Source organism: Seriola dumerili, unplaced genomic scaffold, assembly GCF_002260705.1.
Source record: "Seriola dumerili isolate Sdu_G_001 unplaced genomic scaffold, Sdu_1.0 BDQW01006251.1, whole genome shotgun sequence".
Classification (NCBI taxonomy): domain Eukaryota; kingdom Metazoa; phylum Chordata; class Actinopteri; order Carangiformes; family Carangidae; genus Seriola; species Seriola dumerili.
The window spans coordinates 25,654-44,642 of NW_019180506.1; the positions used below are offsets into that span (position 1 = coordinate 25,654).

Here is an 18,989-nt window from a genome sequence, read left to right on the forward strand (position 1 = left end):
TACTTCTACAAACATCAACTTGATTACAGAAGGGTTCTATTTTACGTTTGGAGGGAACATGCTCTGCAGTCAGGACAACATGCCAGCTACACAGAGAATGAACATGATGCAATCGATCCTGCCATGTCACATTTTTAATGCTTTAATCCCCTAAAACCAACAGAAGGAACATTGATAGCAATTAACCAATTGCATGACTTACTATTGACTTGGTAACCAACATGTACACGTTTTGTTTTACCTCTAAATGACTGATTTCATTGCTAATAAATGCAAAACAACCTGTAGCTTCAGCAGCAGATGCTCCTTTAGGTCTGTTAAACTAAAAAAATAAATAAATAAAAAGTTCCAAATCTTATTATTCACGCTGGCAGGGGCAAAAACATCAGACAGAACATCCCAAACTGCTCGAAAGGTTCTCGCAGCGTTGGTTTTTATGCTGGTCCACATCTCAACAACATCAAATGCATCTCAAGTATTATTTTGCTATTGTATTTCACTATACTATCTGACAGACTGTCACATCTATTTCCTTCTCTAACTCGCTAAGTGCTACCTGTTTAGAACAGAAGCAGTATTGCCTTCCCCTACAGTGTAACTGAGATCTGATCCCAGCACCATCAGAACCTGTTTCTGCTTATGACGGTGAGGGTCTTCACCCAAATGAAATCCTAAAGCTATGCTACAGAAAAGCTGGCCTTGCTCAAAGTGACTTTCAAATAGCAAAATAGTTTGGGAATGTGAAGCACCAGTTTTCAAAACTAGCAACCAAATATCATCTTCACGCCCCACCACAAACCCAGCACCTTCCGCCTACCCACAGTCAGGTGATTTAGAAAATTGGACCTCCGTATCTACACCTCATCTCGGGAGAATCCAGAATGCTGGGTACAAAATATCAATGAAGTGGATGCGGAGGTTGATCATCTATCAGCATGCAATAAGCTAAATGGTGAGAGGATTTATACATGGCCCACAATAGGGGTCAGCAGCCTTCAGCAGTCTGTGTGCAATGGACCTCCCTCTGACCTGGTGCGATGTCCCAGGCACTTAGAAGCCCATACACCATCACCATCTGACCACTATCCATAATTAGCTTGCTGACACAGGCAACAAGCACAATCTGCGCTGCACGTCTGCTGAGCATCGTGTTAGTACAATCCCAAAAGGTCCCAGTAACATAAATTAGAGGAATTGATTTTACAGCATAAGTTAATGTTGGCATCCTGAACCTCTTGACTACTCACGCTGTTGATTGATGGGGTTGCCCTGGCAGCTTGATTAAAAACAAACACCTGAACATGACTTTGTTTGACTTTGAAAGAGAAAAATTGCCAGGTAGATAAAACAAATGAACGCAAACTAAAACAAAAAGGTACAATTTGGGACCATCTTGGCTCTGTTGCAGCGTTTATTTTGGGTGGTATCTGGGCCATTTGGGCCCCGGTGGTGATAGACTTGGGCTCAGAGCCGGTGCCGGGAGTCATGGCTGTAGCTGCCCGGTGAACTGCGATTGCGATGTGGCTTGTATGCATCCTGATAGGGGTCCTGGTAGTCCTGGTAGGGGTCCTGCTGTTCTCGGCTATGCTGCGAACCAGACGACATGCGGTTGCGTCCCTTGTGCGCCCGCTCGTTGTGGTAATTCTCGTCCGATGTCATCAGGTTGCGTCGTTCGTTCGGGGTGGAATGATCTCCCGTGTGGTTGCTCTGTCGCATTCTTTGGCTCTGCTAATCACATGGACACACCAAGGACACGGGTGAGGCTGGGGCAACAATGCAGTACTCCGTTTTTCTTTTTATCCAACTGGTCAGAGGGAGAGCGTCTGAGCTCTTGTGGCCATGATGATATTTTGCTTTTCATGCTTCATAATCTTGGTCAGATATTAAAAGGATAGTGAATTTCACTGACTGGCAGTGGGTCTGATGAAATGTATAAATCTATATTTATCTATGTATATGTGTATATATGTATATTCACTTTATAATACTCTATGTAGATCATGTACATTCAGGAACAATGTTTTTTTCAATGGATTTCACTGGTCAAATGCTCATTTCTGACAAAGAAATTTCAACACAACAATGGCATTAAATTGTATATTTGGGTCGCAAGAAGTAACAGAAACACAAGGATTTAACTTGTGATGGGATGGTTTCTGTACCTGCAGTCCAGAGATGCTGGTGGGATAGGGGGTGAGAGTGGTTGGGCCCAGGTTGCGTCCCAGCAGGGGGTTTAGGGGCGTTGCCATCGAGGTATGGGTTGCTTTCCAGTAGGCCTCCAGGTATTCGGCGAGATGCTCGCAGGCGTCCTCCAGCTGGTTCTCGTCCAGGATGATGTCAAACATTTCCTGTTAGCAGCAGATGGTCGGAGGAAAGAAGTAAGACGAAGGTAACGATGAAAATGAGATGGAGCGCTTATGATCTCCAGGCTGACACTGTATGTGAGGTCCTGCTGTGTCACTATGTACTGTGTAAAGAATGCTTTAACATAACACCATGCACACAGAGAAACTGAAATAAGACACAAAATATAAGATTCAGGAAAGCTTTTGGATTTTGTGAAAAAGTGAAAGTCATTAGCCAGTATACGAGAATGGTCACTTACTGGGGGACACTGGGCCAATTTGTCTGCCGCCACAAGCTGGACATTCAGGTGTTTGCTCTGGGACTTTCCTCTGGACTTGACTAGCCTCTGCAGGACCTGGACGGCAGGATAAGAAAGTACATGATGCTCCAGTTATAATGAAAGTATCACAGCTTTGGCTGCACTCGTTTCAGGTCACTCAGTACCCTCCTCATCACATGCGCAGTGCAAAAGTGGTGGAGGGGTGTGGAAATTCTAGTTTATAATAAGCAACGGGGTATATTAAAAAACTGCAGATGTATGTGCTGTTTTTCCTCCTTTAGACCCGTCCATTCATATTGATAGTTAGTTTGAATATCTGTTTTTAATCATTTTATCATGTCTGTCTATTGATCTGAAATGAACTGAATTGATTCATTAATTCATTACATGTCAGACATAAATTAAATAAACTATAAAAAATATGTAAGAGACCGCACTTCTAATGTGTATGCAGAATTATTGGAAGTATTTATAGAATCCTGTCTCCTGGTTTTACAGCCGATGTTGCTGCTTCCTGGTCGGTTTTACTGGGTCAGCTGTAGCAAAGCGAGCATTTTGCGTGCTAGGAGGAAGTGATGTTAACCAGTGAGAAAGACCAGGATGCACCCTCTCACTCAAAATTTGAAGACACACAGGAGTAGTATTTGGGAGGTTCTCAACGAGTCTGAGTGGTCATTACTGTAGCCCCAGTGTAGAGGGAAAAAGTGCAGCAGACGTACTCCTCCATGCAAAGGTGCCTTGGTGTGGATCTGAAACCAGACCTGTACTGACTCCACACACTACATTTAAAAGTCTTGCGTCTCAGTCAGAGACGTTCAAGTCCAGTATTTCATGCTGGTTTTGCAGGGAACACTGTGTTTGTGCTGAGCTCTTACACCAGTGGAGGGAAAGTATCAACCCAACATAGAGACTGTTACCTTTAACATGTCTAGGAGTTGTTGCTGTTGGTCTCCACCAACTGAATGACTCTGTGGGACAGTAGCTGTAGAGATCATATCATATGCTTAAGCTTTGTCCAGGCTTTACTTGATTATTAGGTTGTAACCCACTAAATAAAAGAGTTATGTGGATTCACAAAACACTACATAAAAACTAAATGCAACCAGCTGTTGAGTTAAACTGATCTTATTACTTTGAGATGTGTCTTTTATGTTTATCTGTGTCCTTCCATCATACAGTACCTTTGGCGAGGAGACCTTGACATGCACAATGATGGGGGCCAGGGAGGTCTTGAGCAGCTGGGCTGGGTGGTTGATGGTGTCAGCATCCAGCACCACCAGCTGCAGGGAGCGCGCCAACTCAAAGATCCTCTCGATCTCACTTTGAACCTCAGCTGATGAATCAATGATCAAATAGTTAATAGTTAATTAACAACACTTCCCTTGAATCAGCCCGTGTCACTGTCTATTTCAAATATGTAAGAGTTTAAAGTTAAACGACTAGTCGATTTATTGATTAGTACTGAAAAGATAAACTGAGCACATTGCAACATGTAGAGCTTTCTTACCTAAGCTGGAGCGAGTGTTGGATCTTTCAATGATGGCCCTCTTACTGGGATTGTTGAGAACAGACCGCTTGGCTAATGATATATCTGCCGTGACACGTGTGATAGATATCCTGTAAAAATAGGACAAATATGAAAATACATATAACATCTTTTGCTCTTTTACATCTGCTATTGTAAAAAAATAAAAATCACATTCATCTTATGCGCAGCTGTAAACTCTGACCTGTACGCTTTTTTTAAATTTTTGCTTCCTAGGGTGAAGAGAATCCAATGTAGACACATTAAAATGCAGTGATTTGCATCATTCCTCCACTTTATCCAGTAGTGTCCAAGATGTGACTTTAACCAAAAACAAAAATAATCAAACTCTTGTCACACTTGTCTTACCTGCCGTCAAATCTGTGCTTGAGGAAGTCAAACAGTGCTTTCTGCATCATGTCTGTCACCTGTGTAGACAAACAGAAGTTGTAAACAGAACTTATTGTTGTGGTTTCATTGTTTAAGATGGTCACTGGGTTGATTTAAGGTGCAGTTTATGTTGTTTTAAGGATTCAATCTTTTCCATGATTGTAACAGAAACATTATTCATGATTTTAGAATCACGTTTCTGTTTAATCGTGATCTGTCTATTTTATCTGTCTATAATCAATTTGACTGCTGTCTATTTCAGACAACAGCTTTTCAAAAACATGTTTAATTTCAATGAGGCTTTCCTGGTTCAATACAAAATAACCTTGTGGCATTTATATCCAGCTGTTTCACTATGAACACGAAACTCAACCCTGGTTCTGTCTGTGTTTAGCTTCAGTTCAAGTTTGGTTTCCTTCTTTGGTTTCTAATTGCAGGTGTAAATAGTAATGTAAATGTGTGTGTCTCTGTGTTAGGACTGCCACAGAATGATAATCTGTCCACAGTGTTTTCCCTGGCTCCTGCCCAGTGCATGCTGGGAGAGGCTCCAGCCCCCCCTCCCACCATGACTCAAAATATGAATAAGCCCCCATCCATCAGGAGGACAAGACAGATGGCATTTCTTGTGTTGCTAAAAAAACATAATGACATATGATGCCTTATCTGACTAAACAGGATTGATCTGTCGTCATCAAATGTTTCCCATGTTACCAGCAGTGGAATAAATTAATGATGCTAACTTTTATTTTATTGTGACTTTAAATATCTTTGCAGTTCGTATTTTTTCTTTTGTCTATTGTGAATTTTAAACTCCATCCTTTGCTTTGTCCATGTTTTCAGTATCAGTATTATTGTAAAAAAGACACTTTTCTAAAAAGGTGTCACACTGATTTTTTCAGTATGAAAAAACATGACTAATGTTAAAGTGGTTGCTGGTTGTGATGAACCCACTGAAAATATCCCCCAGTTATTTGGAGCTATTCAGCTGCTTTAGCTCATTGTTTTGGTCTTACAGCCTTAAGCTCTACTGTGTATTTTAGAATAATCAGTTGTTGTTTCAGTCAGTGTTTGTCATCCTCATATTGAAAGCATTAAATGTTGTGAATGTTCCTAATATTGACTTTAAGCTCCATCCACATCCTCATTGTCTCCTAAATATAACCCGTAGGCGTCAGTATCTACATCCTTCTCATGTGACAGTTAACAGCTCTTGGGTTTCATCAACTTCTGTATTTCATGACAATTATAGAACTGTATATTTTTACCAATATTTAGCACACGATTTGTAAACAGTGCCTTTATAGAAAGCAATGAAAGCAATGAAGGCAGTTAAAGGAAGATGCTCTTCCCAAAAAAGCTCAAATCTGCCAATTATACAACATATTTTCATGTGACCTCTTAGTCTCCTCATTAGTCTGGCTGCAATCTGGATGTTACGTGGGCGATGACACATTCACCATTAACTGCGCCAACAGCGAGCTATTTTGGGTGACTGAGGAAAAGACGTACAGGACTCAACTCCTTTCTGTAATCTTGTCATTTTTGAATCAGTAAAGATCCCATTTAATAAGCTGTATATTCAAGCTTTCATTCAGTGACGCTGAGTCAGTGATATTTACCGTGTGTGAAAAACAAACTCTTAATCAGTGACAAAAGTAAAAGGATATTTTTGATTTTTTTTTCCAACAGTGGCAGCTCACCTCATAACCCTTGAGCGAGGGTCCCACCAGCACTACAGGCCTCATGGAGGGAACCACGTCGTACGGGGGAATGTGCTCCGTCTGTTGATGCAGAAATATTTCATCAGCAGCGGTCGACTCATCACAAGCAAAACAATGGACCCAAAATAACTCCACAGAAAACAGTGTTTTACATAAAACCAGAGAGTCAGCTGAACTTCAGTCACAATTAGTCTTAAATGGTATATTGTCATGTTGGGGCATGTAGCAAATGATAATGTACTAATTGTTGTAACTTCTCCAAATGTAATAACATGAAAAATGAAAATAAAACAATTTGCAAAGCAATTAATCCATGCAAAATGTCAAATCACTTTGACAGAGACTTTACTTTTCCTGATAATATAGGACATTATTATTTGGTAATTTAATTAATGAATACATCTTTTGGCAACTGACTTCAATAAAAGATTTAGTTTCAAACAATTGGCAGAACATGTTGTTACATGTTGACCGGCTGATAAATGTTTTCATTTGCTACATAGATAGATGGATATGATTAGCTACACTGGTGTCGTAATATCACAAAACTACAGTCTAATCCATTCACACGATACCAGACCAAATATCACAATAAGGAGCACCACAACACCGTACCATGCCAAAGTGATTATACTAGATATTAATAGATATTATGTAGATATGTAAATGAGTTTATTTAAAGATGCTGAGCTGACACGCAAATGAAAAAATACTATAACATTCCTATAGTAATGTTAAAGCAACACACAAGTACGTTTCTTGGATTCACAGAATTCATGTGGTATATTCATCACTCCACAAAACTATATTCAAGTTGAGAGAGGAAGTTCATTCTTGACTTTAGGAACTTAAAACAAAGAAAACAAACTCTAGACTGCACCTCATTGTCTTCCTGAGTGGGTGGAGTTTGGGCAGTTGTCACGGAGACAGTGCAATAATATAGTGACTGTATTGTACACTGAGCCTTCGCCATGACAACTTAGTAAACTCCATCCACTGACGAACTTAATGACTCAACTTACCATCTTTTCAAAATAAGACATTTCTATGCTGCAAGCTGACTGGTGTTTCAGGTTCACCGATAAGTAGGTTACATTTCACAATGAGATATTTCAGTCGCTTCCACAGCAGCTGAAGGTGTCTTCACAATTCACAAAGCAAACTTTCTGACAACATTCAGCCTTCTTCCATTTCTAATTTAATAACTCCATGGACTTTGTTGTAGTCACTTTTTCTTTTTCTTTTTTTTTTTTACTTTGGGTTAGGTTGATTGGGTGGTGGTGTCAATCTTCTCATTTCACTCTTAGCAAATAAGTATATTTCCCAAAATGTGAAACTATTTCTTTGATATAGATGTTTTGGTCTGGTTGCCACTAAAGCTGAACTGCAAACCACATACATAACATGATGGACGTAAACAGCAAGTAAAAAACAAAACAAAAACACAACTGCATTCCCAAAATTATTACCATCAAAAGTATCAGCTGCAGTTATGACACGTGGCACTAAAGTACTTTGGCATCACAGGAATGGTGATGATTTGTCACTGTATACTTCAGTAGGGCTGAAGTATTATGTGTCCTAGGATGTGGCATGAGGTTGTAGCTTCCTATCTGACAAAATGTCTCAATGCTGCTACTTCCTGTTGTTTTCTGATGGAGAAGAGGCTAGTGGATGGTAAATGAGTAGGTTTTACCGTCACCAACTTACCACTTTCTGTTTCTGCTTTCCTGTGGGAGGGGAGAGAAGACAGCGACAGTGTCGTCAGTAGCTGCTGGCAGGGGAGGCGTCGCCATAATATCTCAGAAACATCCAAACATGCTTCACATGAGCAACTTTTCATCACAATTCTTAGCAAATGAAACCTATCAAGGATAACCAGCACGATATAATATGAAACATATAAAAAAAGTGTTTCTATTGTCCTAAAGTTATATTCACAAAGTCACATGAGTGCAGTTCAGAGGGGGGTTCATAGTCTTGTCGTTGGGTTCACACTGTGGTAAGCTCCAGTCTCAGAGCGCCTGCAGTCCTCAACTGGAGGAAGAGGAGGATCATGGGAAAATGTACCAACAACTCTACGCAGTGAACTTATGCTCTATGCAGAGACATGGGAAGGCTTTAGAGTCTTATTCTCTCTATGTTGTTGTGGTTCAGGATGCTCGGTCTAATCTGGAAGCTGGCTATTAACAGCCCTCTCCCCCTGTCCGATGCTCTCACCTGCTGAGGATATTAGGGGTCGGATAGAGGCAGATACCTCATCCTCTACACTGGAAGAAGAGTTCCCTCCAGACTTACTGGAAAAGACAAGAGGGAATAAGAAAAAAAGACAGAAACACACCATGGTATTAATGCGGAAACCGACAAAAGGAAAAAAATCAAGTGAAATCAAAAATCAAAATCAATCAAAAATCAATGCTATCAAGGCTTAAACTGATCATTCACTGTAGAGAAAAGGTGTAAAACAGGCAAGGAAAATCAACTGCTAAATGTTCACGTTTAATCAGTATTTTGGGGGCTGATTTCCTCTACTTGTTAACATAGGCAGGATAGGCAGCCAATCCACTGATGTCAAAAGTCCATGGCCATAACAGTAAAGATTTTAAGGTGTAATCGCAGTAATACTGAGGACATATGAAGGCCTGCAGTTTACTCTCTTTGCCCAGATCAACATCGAAATCACATACTTTATGGCTACTCCTCAACAAAATCTAAAAACCAGGTCACATTACCTAAGTTGTTCTTTCGTTACAGGTGTCCAGTTATTAAAGACTATTAGTCTGTCTGATAAGGAGCTTCCTGCATGGTCCTTGTGTATCTGACTGAGACCTAGGCTGGCTTTAACACAGGATGAGAAAATGTGAGCAGCATGCGGGCGAGAAGACGTTATGCTGAGTTCCATGCAGAAGATGGAAGTCTGAAATTCCCAGCTGATGAGTTACAGTTACAGAGGACCATAATCCAGGAGTTAAAACACCCGTCAGATATGGACAATGTTAATTTTCTTCTAACTACTTGTGGAGACTAGTGAAGACTGCCATCATTATTTTCCAAATTCTTCAAAAACACCTTATTCACTATTTGTTTAATTTGTTTATTTTGAAAGTGCTGTAACTGTAAATTAATCATAGTGTGGCATTTTATTTCCTACATATTTTCTTGGTCACGCCTCCAGTAGGTAGACATCAGAATTAATATGGAGATACTTATTGTTTAAAATGACATTTTACAGTGGTACATGTAAAACCAGATGTTCTATCTTAAACAGCTTATCCATTAATTTTCTTTTTTTTCCCATAAGTTCTGACTTTCCATCATCTCTGGAAGGCAGCATACCTCACACTGTTTTCCAGTGAGTGAAAATGTAGTCCTGGTTAATGGGGTTGAATGTCTCTCCTTGTCTGAGAGGCTTGGTGACAAAAAGCCACAGAAGTCAAGCTAGTAAGTGAAGCGCTGAAGCGTTCCAGTCTAGTAAGATTAGTATTAAACTCAACAACAAGGCTTGAGGAAGTACATGTGAGTTACTGTACAAACTCTGGACGACAGAACCTTCAAGACACATTACACACACAAGGAAACTAGGAGGCTGATAGGAGCGCTAATTACAGCTATTGAAACTGTTTCACTGGTACCGTCGGCATGAGTAGAAGTGATGGAGTAAATAGGAATGATTCATGAGCAGACCTGGGTCAAAATAGACTTCAAAATAAATCAGCGAGATTGACAGAGTCTAAGAGATTTTAAGGCTTTTACCAAGGAGCAAATGGACAGATTTTACACTGTCTTGTTAAAGAATGTTGCTGTCTTTATTAGTCTCACCCAGGTCTGCTCAGGATGTATGGACAGACACCAGCTGTGTCTTTGACAACATAATTGAGCCTCCAGAGTACATTCAGTAACAAAATGTGTAAAATGTGAGGCTGACGAATACAATTTACTATAAAAAAAATTTCCTTCTGCCTCATAAATAATGAATTAGATTATAATTGTTTGTTCAACAAATGAAAAGTCAAAGATATTTGACTTTTCAACTATTAATGAATGAGTTGATCAAGAGAAAATGTATCAATATTTCCAGCTCTACTTCAAATTCATTTTTTTGTAAAGTTTATCTCCCAATTGTTTTTCTTTTTTTTTTGATAACTCTCCAGTGGTAGTTACAGCCTGGTACAAAATTACTAAACGATACCACCTACAATTTTGTACAGACTTGCTCAGCATTGTTTTGTTTGTCTACCACCGATACTCATAGAGTTACATGATGGTTGAAGTCATAGCTTAAGGTAACGAGATAAAGTGGTGGCAAACTTGTAATGCCAACATCTGCAGCAGCTGTTCGGACATTAATGTACAACATAAAGCTTCAGCATGGAGATGGAAATAAAGGCAATGAAAAAATGGTCAGATTATATTTTTCAAGTTCAGACATTGAGCCTGTTCAGCTGCTTATTAGCCCCAAACAGGTAAAGTAAAAAAGAGTCTCTTTTTGGAAAGTTTTTATTTCCTTCCTTCCAGTGATTTGATTTTTATCTTATTTTTGTTCTAAGACAGTTAAACACTTACATCACTTAGGTGCCTTTAATGTTTGTTGTACAGTTGTCAATAAACCACATTTCTAATTAGTATGAAGAATAATGTACAGAAATGGCCTCTAATACTCATTTTGTGTTTGCATTAACTGTTGTGCGACCATGTAATGTTTAGTGTATGAATCCAACAGTGAGACCAGTGTGTTTTTCTGTTACTTACCCTTGGACTCGTCCTCTCTTTTGCTCCTGCTGGAGCCGGATGTTCTCGAGCTTCAGAGGGCTGGGGATGAAGCCGATCTCACAGCCCTCTTTCACTAACCGACCTATCCACCAGTCATTGTTGAACTTCTGAGGACGATAACATCAAAGAAAGCAAAAAAAAACAAAAAAAAACAAGGAAAATGGAAGATGTTTTCATGATTAAGTTCATGTTTCACAGATTTTTGTGTGTGTGATTTTTGTCATGTTTAATTAAAAAGTACACATGTACCTCTTTTATGTGGAGGAAATCCTTGGCGTCAAAGGAGATGGCTGTGGCTGGTACTGGAACATCCTCATCCAGTGCACCACAATAGCTGACGTTGGTCCTTACAGCAAATGCCACAGGTTTAGTCTAGAGGACGGAAAAACATGCACAAACAAAATACAAATAATCACTGATCTAAAACATTTATCAGCCTTTAAGGACAAAAACAGTCTGTGTATGTGTGCATAGACATAGCCACAGATGAATCTGGCCAAGTCTTGTCACAGGTTGGCTACCTTGGCTCTCTCCAGTTGAATGGTGGCCTGCTGCTCCCTCTCCTGACGGCTCTGTCCCGGTCCTTGGCTCTGGCTTGGGCTCTGGCTCTGGACCTGGGCCTGCACCTCCCGCTCCTCCTCCAGAGAGACATCTGAGTCTGATGGTCTACTAGTATACGAATCAGCTGAGCCCTGCAAACAGAAACCACACCTTAGCTTTACTAAAAGTTGAGATACAAAACATACATTCTTGCTTCACATTCGTCTTCATTTGTCCTGCGATCTTGTGTGTGTGTGTGTGTGGGGGGCCACTGGGAGGGTTTGGTCACCACAGATATGTGTGAAACAATGGGAAAACATCGCCAGACCACACTCAAGTAATACAGCCCTGCTACAGGCAATTAAAATAGTCTCACCTTTTCTGTCAGCCAGAGCTGCTGTAAAGATTTCACCCTGCACAGCCAGTACAGTACAGTAGGAAAATCTCCATTTAGAGTAACAGGAAACTAGACTGTAAAATGTATGATCAAAGCATGACTAATGCAGATGAACAGTAGCACTCTGCTCCTAATTCACTGACGATTCACTGTTGAAAACCCGTTGAGGAGAGAGCAGTCGGGAATCATGAGAAAAACTACACTCAACACCTCTTCACAGAGTGAGACCATGTTCCAAAGTCAAGGACTTAAACTGAAAATCCTGTGGACAGATGAACTAGAATGATCCGGATCGTCTCTGAATAGACCAAAAAGCACAAAAGCTCTGAGGTTCATACAGACACGACACCGGCTGTGTTATAAAATGCACTCTAGCTTTATCTCATTGACTGTCAAATAATCAGAACTGCCAAGAACAATGAGATCAACTGAGAGAAAAAAAAAATTCTTTATGGAATCACTGACTGTCATAAGTTTAGGGGTTCACATCGTCTCGCATTGGGAGTGCCAAGTCCTGAGTGGTGGCTTGGCACTGTGAATGCAGACCAGGTGAAATGGATGATGTAGAAAAGAGCAGACTGCCAGGAGCATCTCAGACAAAGTGGAATTTCCATTCCTGTGCTGTCAGCAGTTTGTATGACCACACGCAGCCAATCTCACGTTTCCAGACAATACTGGAAAGACAGACAGATTTCTGCATCTTCTAGACAAGGAGCCACTTCTTTTTTTTCTTTTTACTTCTCTCATACAATCATCCCATTTGGCCACGAAATGTGACACCAACAGAGCCTGAGCCCGAGAGAGTAGCGACCGTCAGGTGCCATGGGGCTCAGGTATCCACCCTCTATTGTGCTCACTTTCCACATATGATGGAGAACAGTACAACTTAAATGTAACATCGTTATATAAAAATCACTGAACATAGCGGCAACATGAACATCTCTGTCCAGAAAAAATATCCTTGTTAGTCACGATCATATGGAAGCCCATTTATCCCAGAAAAAAAAAAACACATGAAAGGTTAAAACAAAAAATATGAGATACAAGTCAAAATTTATATATAAAGTCCGAATTATAAGGTACTAAATCAAAAATGTGAGATAGTAAGTTCAAAGATAAAATAGATTAACTAGTATTTAAAATTATTGATATTCATATTTGATCATATTTCAGTAAGAAGCCTTTCTTCTCAAATGCCTCCGTGTGCTTTGCTGATTTGTGGCTGTTTGTTATCTCCACCAGGGACGTTACGTTTTCACCTGTGTCTGTTGGTTTGTTCGGTTGTTTGTTTGTTTGATTCACTTTCCTTAATACTGCCGCACATTTTCCTGAATTTCTCAGGAAATAATGTAAAAAAAAACAAAAAAAACCAGACATATCTATGGTGCAGATCCAGATAATAATCCAGATGAGGTGGGAGAAAATGCGGAATCTGCATTACACAGAGTTGTGTTTATTAACAATCCTAAGTAACAGTGCTATAAGAGGTAGACTTCTTGATGCGCTACACCGACATGCACAACCACAGATCACAGAAACAGCTTGAGATACCTAATAATCACGTATTTAAAGACTTACAGTCATTTATCAGCTTTTCCAATGAGCTTCATTTTCTTAATGCATGATAGAATATAGACAAGGGCACAAATAAGTTCATAATGTTTAGCATAAGCAACATTACAGGGGCAGCAGAAGGATTTATCCATGTTTTGAAATTGGACAAAAATTGGAAGTATGTACTGTATAAGTACTGTATTATGTCATTAGCCCGACATGTGATGCAAGATTTGACCAGTTTACATTAGTAGTTACAGCTGCTAAAGTGTGTTATTGATTTCTAATCTATGATTTCATTTAATTTTTGCATTGATCCTACATTATTTTGCCCATCAAGGAGGTTACAGAGGCTCTTAGTGGATATAAAAAATGGTATTTCTAAACTAGTGATTTTGTGTTTTGTTTCCTTGCTGCCTCTTTTCATTGGTCTCTCAGGACATGCTGGACTTGCAGTCGTTCACTGCCACACTGAGAGAATTCCAGTAATGCAATTTTTTTTTTTGCTAGGACATGTCTGGACCAAGTGCCTCTTTCTGCTGTGTTAATCTAAACAATCAGCAGCTAATGATGATTCAATTAAGGAAGACCATTAGTCCCAAGAAGATCAATCAAGCTTGTCATCCCAGCTAAGCACTTTTTCGCTTTTTACAAGCTAGCAGTGGCAGGGCCTGACTTCAGCACACCGCTCATCTGGATTGTGTGCATGTAATCACAAAGTGCCACGTTCAGGAAACAATCAAGATTTCTTTTTTTTATTGAAAATACACAGATGAGGGGATTTTAGAAGAACAGAGTAAGAGATGCATCACTAACAGGAAAAATATTTTTTTGGTAAAATGGGCATTCCTCCAATTTTAAACATCAAGAGCCGTTGGTTCATCATGACGAGTGCTACTCAGCCTGTGAAAACACTTGTATAATATCATGTATGGCTCCAGAGCAGCTTTGTCAAGACTAAGAAAATAACCCTGATGACATCATTATGACATCATCAGGGTTATTTTCTTAGTCTTGACAAAGCTGCTCAGCTTGGCAGTGGAGACTTGAAATCTTTAAGAGAAATCCTGTGTTACAAACATTGACAGAGAGACATTTATCAGGCAGGGAGTGCCTAGTGAAAAACACTACAGAGTTGGATTATGGGAATTGTAGGATCCAGTGTTTCTGGGAATGAACCCATACTCTGAACTAAAAGTGACGATATCTAGGTCTTTCCACCCTTCTCTTCCCAAAATCTATCTCTTGCAAGTTCACCAAACTTTATGCATGTGCGATACTAGACTGCTGGAGTAACCCGTTAACAGTCACAAATATGTTGATGTTAATCATGCAAGCATAATTTGTGTGGACTCCAGTTACCCCAGAACAGTGAGTGTATTTTCTTCTCAAGACCAATTTTGCCTCCATTTCTGAAAATCCTCCAGTCCAACACTAACAAGTCATCCTGAACATCATTTCGTTTGTCCGTGTGGAAGCGTTGAGGTTGCACTGTAGCATCTAAGCCATTATCCAATGGAGTAGCTTCAGCATGTGACTCATCAACATCAGAATCCACTTAATGACATCACGATGCATGTTCCACCGAGCGTCGGCAGAGCCTGTACAACACGCAGTCGCAGGGTCAGACAACGAAATATTCGGCTGCTTATTTTTTAAAAAGTGATAAATGTAGAAATGTGACACAGGAGGATTTATCATTTGAGTGTGGCTGTGTAATGGGCAATAGGGGGGAAATGGGTAATTAACATCATTCCATCTTCCTCTTTGAAACAGGGCTAGGTCCATCTCTGAGAGGTACAGAGTGTGATGAGCACTAAATGGCTCCTCCTGGCTCTGGTGGTTTCCTGACAGCCGTTCTTACAGCCTCACAGGCGGGTTGCAGCCACATATTCAGCACATACAGAACCACACATCACACGCACATACATATTTAGAGAAATATATACAGAAATGTGTGAATGTCACACGTCAGAAGCCATCTGCCTAATGTGCCCCCCCCCACACACACACACACCAACACCCACCCACCCAACCCCCTTCCAGCCAAGCATAGCCCACGATCACGCTACAGTGTACTGTTGGCTAACCCATCAAAGGCCTCTTATGTGTGTTGGTGTGTGTGTGTGTGTGTGTGTGTGTGTGTGTGTGTGTTTGTGCGTGCGTGTGTGTGTGTGTGTGTGTGTGCACAGCTGAGCTACTTCCATCAATAAACACACAGCAAGAGAGAACAAAAGCAGATTCACGCACACACATCCAAACACTCACCGCCTCCGAGTCTTCAAATCCATGCAGGTACAAATTGTCATACATGGAGGTTTGATATTCCAACGAGTGCCTCTAGAAGAATGAGGGGGAAAAATGAGAGTGGAGGCGGAGGAGGCAGGAGGGGGCACCACAGAGAAAAAAAAAAGGATGGATGGGGGGATGACGACAATCCCTTCTCTCCTCAGCTAAGAACAATAATTTTAAAAAAATATCTCCCCTCCCGTTGGATCACGCCTGGTCCTCCAGAGGCCCGTCGCTTGATGGATGCAGCTTCTCCCTGATCCCACAGTGCTGCTGGCTGGCTCACATTATAGGATGGAGAGGCTCTCCCTGGAGGTAGCCCAATCCTGGCATTTCATTTCATCAGGCTTCCACGCGCGCACACACACACACACACACACACACGCCCACACAGACACTCACATATACATATACACAGCAAGAGCAGCAGAGGCGGCAGCAGCAGCAGCAGCAGCAGCAGCGGAGCAGTGGATCCTTCCTCAATATCCAAGCCTGATGACAGAGCCAATGTGCAAGGAGCTGATTGGCTGGCTGGCTGTCCACTCAGCTTGGATGAGCGCTCTCCTTGATTTTTTTTTTTTTTTTTTGTGCGGGAGGTAGCGAGGAATCGGGGGAGGGGGATGGAGGAGTAAGAGGGGAGCAGCATCCTCCATTTCCCTGTTACCTCTCATCCTCACTCTGCTTATTTATTCTCTAGAGGGCAGAAAAATAGATTTAATCTGGCTCTGATAATAAAAGGATGAATTTATACATTTGATCCATGTATTTAAAGGAATGGCAGCGTATTTCCTCTTGGGAATCAAATCATGAGTGGCATATCTATACTACAGTAAAAATCTCTAAAAAAAAAAAAAGACAGGCATATCATGCTTTTGTGTTTTAGGAATATCTAGGATTTTAGAAAGTCCAAGATCCCCACAATGCACCTCACCTGCCAATTGTTTTTGTGATGATCGACTAAACTTTTAATTGGTTAATCATTTCAGCTTTACACTTCTTACATCCAAATGAATGAGAGGGTCAGTCAGTCTTTTTTTATCACAGCATAAAATCTCAAATAGGCACTTTCTGAAATTGTGTGATTTCAGTCGATGACAGAATATATGTAATTTTGAAATTTGGCCATTTATTAATCCTCGTGATGAAAAAATAACAACAATAATTTAGGAGAAGGCTTCATAAATGATGATATAAAATATGATAAGCAGCGAGGGGGAAAAGAGCACTTTCTTTACCTCAGAAGTCGTAATGTCACAGCAGTAAATAATAGACAGGGTGTACTGTAATGAACAGTGAGTGCTCATGTAGAGGTCCAGTTCAGAGTCTTACTAAATGATGAGCCTCTGTCCAAATAAGTACAATTACAAACATCAAGCAAATATACAGCACCATCAAACGGGCAGCCACAGCAACCACTTATACAGTACCTCCTCTAGACCGTCCCAAAACCCACTGACATCCATTAGCACCTGGTACAACTTGCTCAAAGTACTCAAACTCAAAGGAACTCTTCAAAACCCTTGTGTTTTGAAAACCTGTTAGAAATGTTCGCTAAAACCTGTGAAACCTATTCAAACCTCTGCATAGAAACTCTTTAAAACCTGCACTTAAACAACAGGCAGAAACATGCCTACTGTAGGTGTCAGGGTTTAGTGGGCACCCTTACTTACTGATGTTTTGATAAGTTAGGCCCGTGACACCTCAATACGGTTCAACAATGTGTCTGTGTCCAATCTTAACAGACCTATTTGCAATACACCCCCATCATCTCCACTTATGTTGACAAAAACAACTTATCCTCTATATTAAGTTACAAATAAAGTTACATAACACAGCTCTAACTTACGTCAGAAACACTACACACTCTGTCTGCTGCCTACACGTTGCCGAAGCTGACATATTCTCCTTGGCACTTGATGATATGTAGTAGTCCACGTCATGCCAGGGGCAACTTGCAGAGAGAGGGGGGTAGTCTGCATGTGAGCTGAGAAGTGAAGATTAATATGGAGGGTATTGCAAAATAAAAAAATGCTTCTAAAATCTCATTTGTTCTCTGACAGACACCTGTGCTGCCACTTGGCTTTTGTCATTTATTATGGGAAGGAAATAATAAAAGCTGACCCTATAACACATGTATTATGTTTTTTTTTTTCTCCATCCAACACGTGACAATTTGCAGTCACATATGGATGTTATGCATATGTTTCCTGTGGGGTGCTAGAAAAGGAACAGTATTTCAAGGGTTGTCTAAATTGCATGTTTTTCTAATTAAAACCTATTAATATTAACTTCTAATGCTGCATATTTGGCTTTAGTCACAATGTTATCTAACTTATGAGGAAAATATGCAATATATCTTATCCTGTGTTAAACAGTGAGTCTTTTTTTTCCAGGGAAAAAAATCATGCTTTATGTAATAAAAATTTGAATGTGTTTAAATTAGCTTTCAGTCTTCTTTGTCTCTTCTCTTATCGGTGCACTGCAACCTTCTGTTTGCAGCGAATTACTGCCCTCTGCAGTCGACAGCTGTGTGTATCGTGTCACTCCTGTGCCTGTGATGTGCTGGTAGAAGATGTAATACAAGCAAGTGCAAAACAGGCTCACCAAAACATTATTTGATTATCAGTATACTAGTGTTTTCACGCAGGTCGTATCCTCTCCTCCATGAAGTTACCAGCCAAACTGTAGAAAACGCTTTCAGGACCCCCAGCATTACTGTGGTGTCATGAATAACGTCCCCATTTCAGGAGAAAACCAATGAGATACAACAAGCAGTGATCCTGAAAGTAAACGTGCCAAATTATCTGACTTTTCTAAACTGGAAAAATCACTCCAATCCAGAAATTGCACAGTCACTGCTCTCTGCGTTACATCCCAGGCTTTTCTTTGCAGTTCACTACCTGTCTGAGGATGAAGCTGGTGGAGGTGGTGCTGCCATCGGACCTCTTGAGTCGGCTCCTCCTCGAATAAGTCCCTCGGTTCACCTGTGTGAGAAAAACAACATCTCAACCAGCAGGAAAACTTTTTTTTTATCTACAAAACTTTCAATTCAGACATTTGGCTGCCACAGCACCCATATGACACATATAACACAACCAATCTTGCTTATGCTGTATGTTTTTGCATTGTGTGTGTGCCTTGCCTACTTATTTTTTCCTTACCACCTGACTTTCTCTT

At 40.5% G+C, this 18,989-nt stretch overlaps 1 protein-coding gene across 2 annotated transcripts; it reads right to left on the reverse strand.

The window, feature by feature from the left end:
* LOC111239914 (voltage-dependent L-type calcium channel subunit beta-4-like) lies at positions 1 to 16,180 on the reverse strand. 2 transcript variants are annotated; one of them, XM_022769858.1, is made up of 13 exons: positions 15,792 to 16,180; positions 11,554 to 11,724; positions 11,282 to 11,404; positions 11,012 to 11,139; positions 8,483 to 8,559; positions 7,973 to 7,992; positions 6,242 to 6,322; positions 4,521 to 4,579; positions 4,134 to 4,243; positions 3,808 to 3,959; positions 2,606 to 2,701; positions 2,163 to 2,348; positions 1 to 1,728 (listed from the first exon to the last, which is right to left on the reverse strand). In XM_022769858.1, exons 1-13 carry the CDS (start codon positions 15,834 to 15,836, stop codon positions 1,465 to 1,467), a joined length of 1,512 nt encoding a protein of 503 aa, XP_022625579.1. In that variant the 5' UTR covers positions 15,837 to 16,180; the 3' UTR covers positions 1 to 1,464. The 2 variants fall into 2 exon arrangements, with proteins under 2 accessions (XP_022625579.1, XP_022625578.1); XM_022769857.1 differs by lacking the exons at positions 11,282 to 11,404; positions 11,554 to 11,724; positions 15,792 to 16,180 and having other exon boundaries at positions 8,483 to 8,555; positions 11,012 to 11,085.
* Between the last annotated feature and the right edge of the window lie 2,809 nt (positions 16,181 to 18,989).

Excerpts from the sequence above, each read along its gene's own strand:
- LOC111239914 (XM_022769858.1), bottom strand. The coding sequence starts at position 15,836 with ATGTATGACAATTTGTACCTGCATGGATTTGAAGACTCGGAGGCG. Across the intron at positions 11,725-15,791 it reads GATTTGAAGACTCGGAGGCG|GGCTCAGCTGATTCGTATAC; the intron begins GTGAGTGTTTGG and ends TTCTGTTTGCAG. Across the intron at positions 11,405-11,553 it reads TTCAACTGGAGAGAGCCAAG|ACTAAACCTGTGGCATTTGC; the intron begins GTAGCCAACCTG and ends TCCGTCCTCTAG.